This window comes from Merops nubicus, unplaced genomic scaffold (assembly GCF_000691845.1).
Source record: "Merops nubicus isolate BGI_N331 unplaced genomic scaffold, ASM69184v1 scaffold35358, whole genome shotgun sequence".
Lineage (NCBI taxonomy): Eukaryota > Metazoa > Chordata > Aves > Coraciiformes > Meropidae > Merops > Merops nubicus.
Window position 1 is genome coordinate 12,875 of NW_008628312.1, and position 317 is coordinate 13,191.

Sequence of the window (317 nt, forward strand, 5' to 3'; positions counted from 1 at the left end):
CCATCAGCAGCTCACCCTGCAGCAAGGGATGCAGGTGCCCATCCTGTCCTGTGCCTGAGCATCCCGCTCCACACTTGAACATCCCACCTGGGACTTAAGAATCCCATCCTGGAGTGAGGGATGCAGGCGAGCACCCCATCCTTCACCCAAACACCCCATCCCCGGGCACCCCCAAGCAACCCCCCTTGTCCATGGGGGCAGGATCTCACCACGGCCCAAGGACTTACTGGCTCTGTACTGGAAGATGAGCCCCAGCAGACACGCGGCCAGCACGGCGGCCAGCACCCCCACCAGCACCACCAGCTGCTTCTCGGCGC

General features: G+C 63.7%; 1 protein-coding gene across 1 annotated transcript in view; it reads right to left on the reverse strand.

Annotated features, from left to right (window-relative positions):
* The window catches only part of ECE1 (endothelin converting enzyme 1), a gene marked incomplete at both ends in the record, with an annotated part of 7,199 nt that extends 6,887 nt beyond the window's left edge, over positions 1-312 (reverse strand). Inside the window, one exon of the mRNA XM_008946616.1 lies at positions 228-312. Within this exon, the coding sequence (XP_008944864.1) occupies positions 228-312 (85 nt within the window). The remainder of the gene's footprint in view (positions 1-227) is intronic.
* Positions 313-317: the final 5 nt, after the last annotated feature.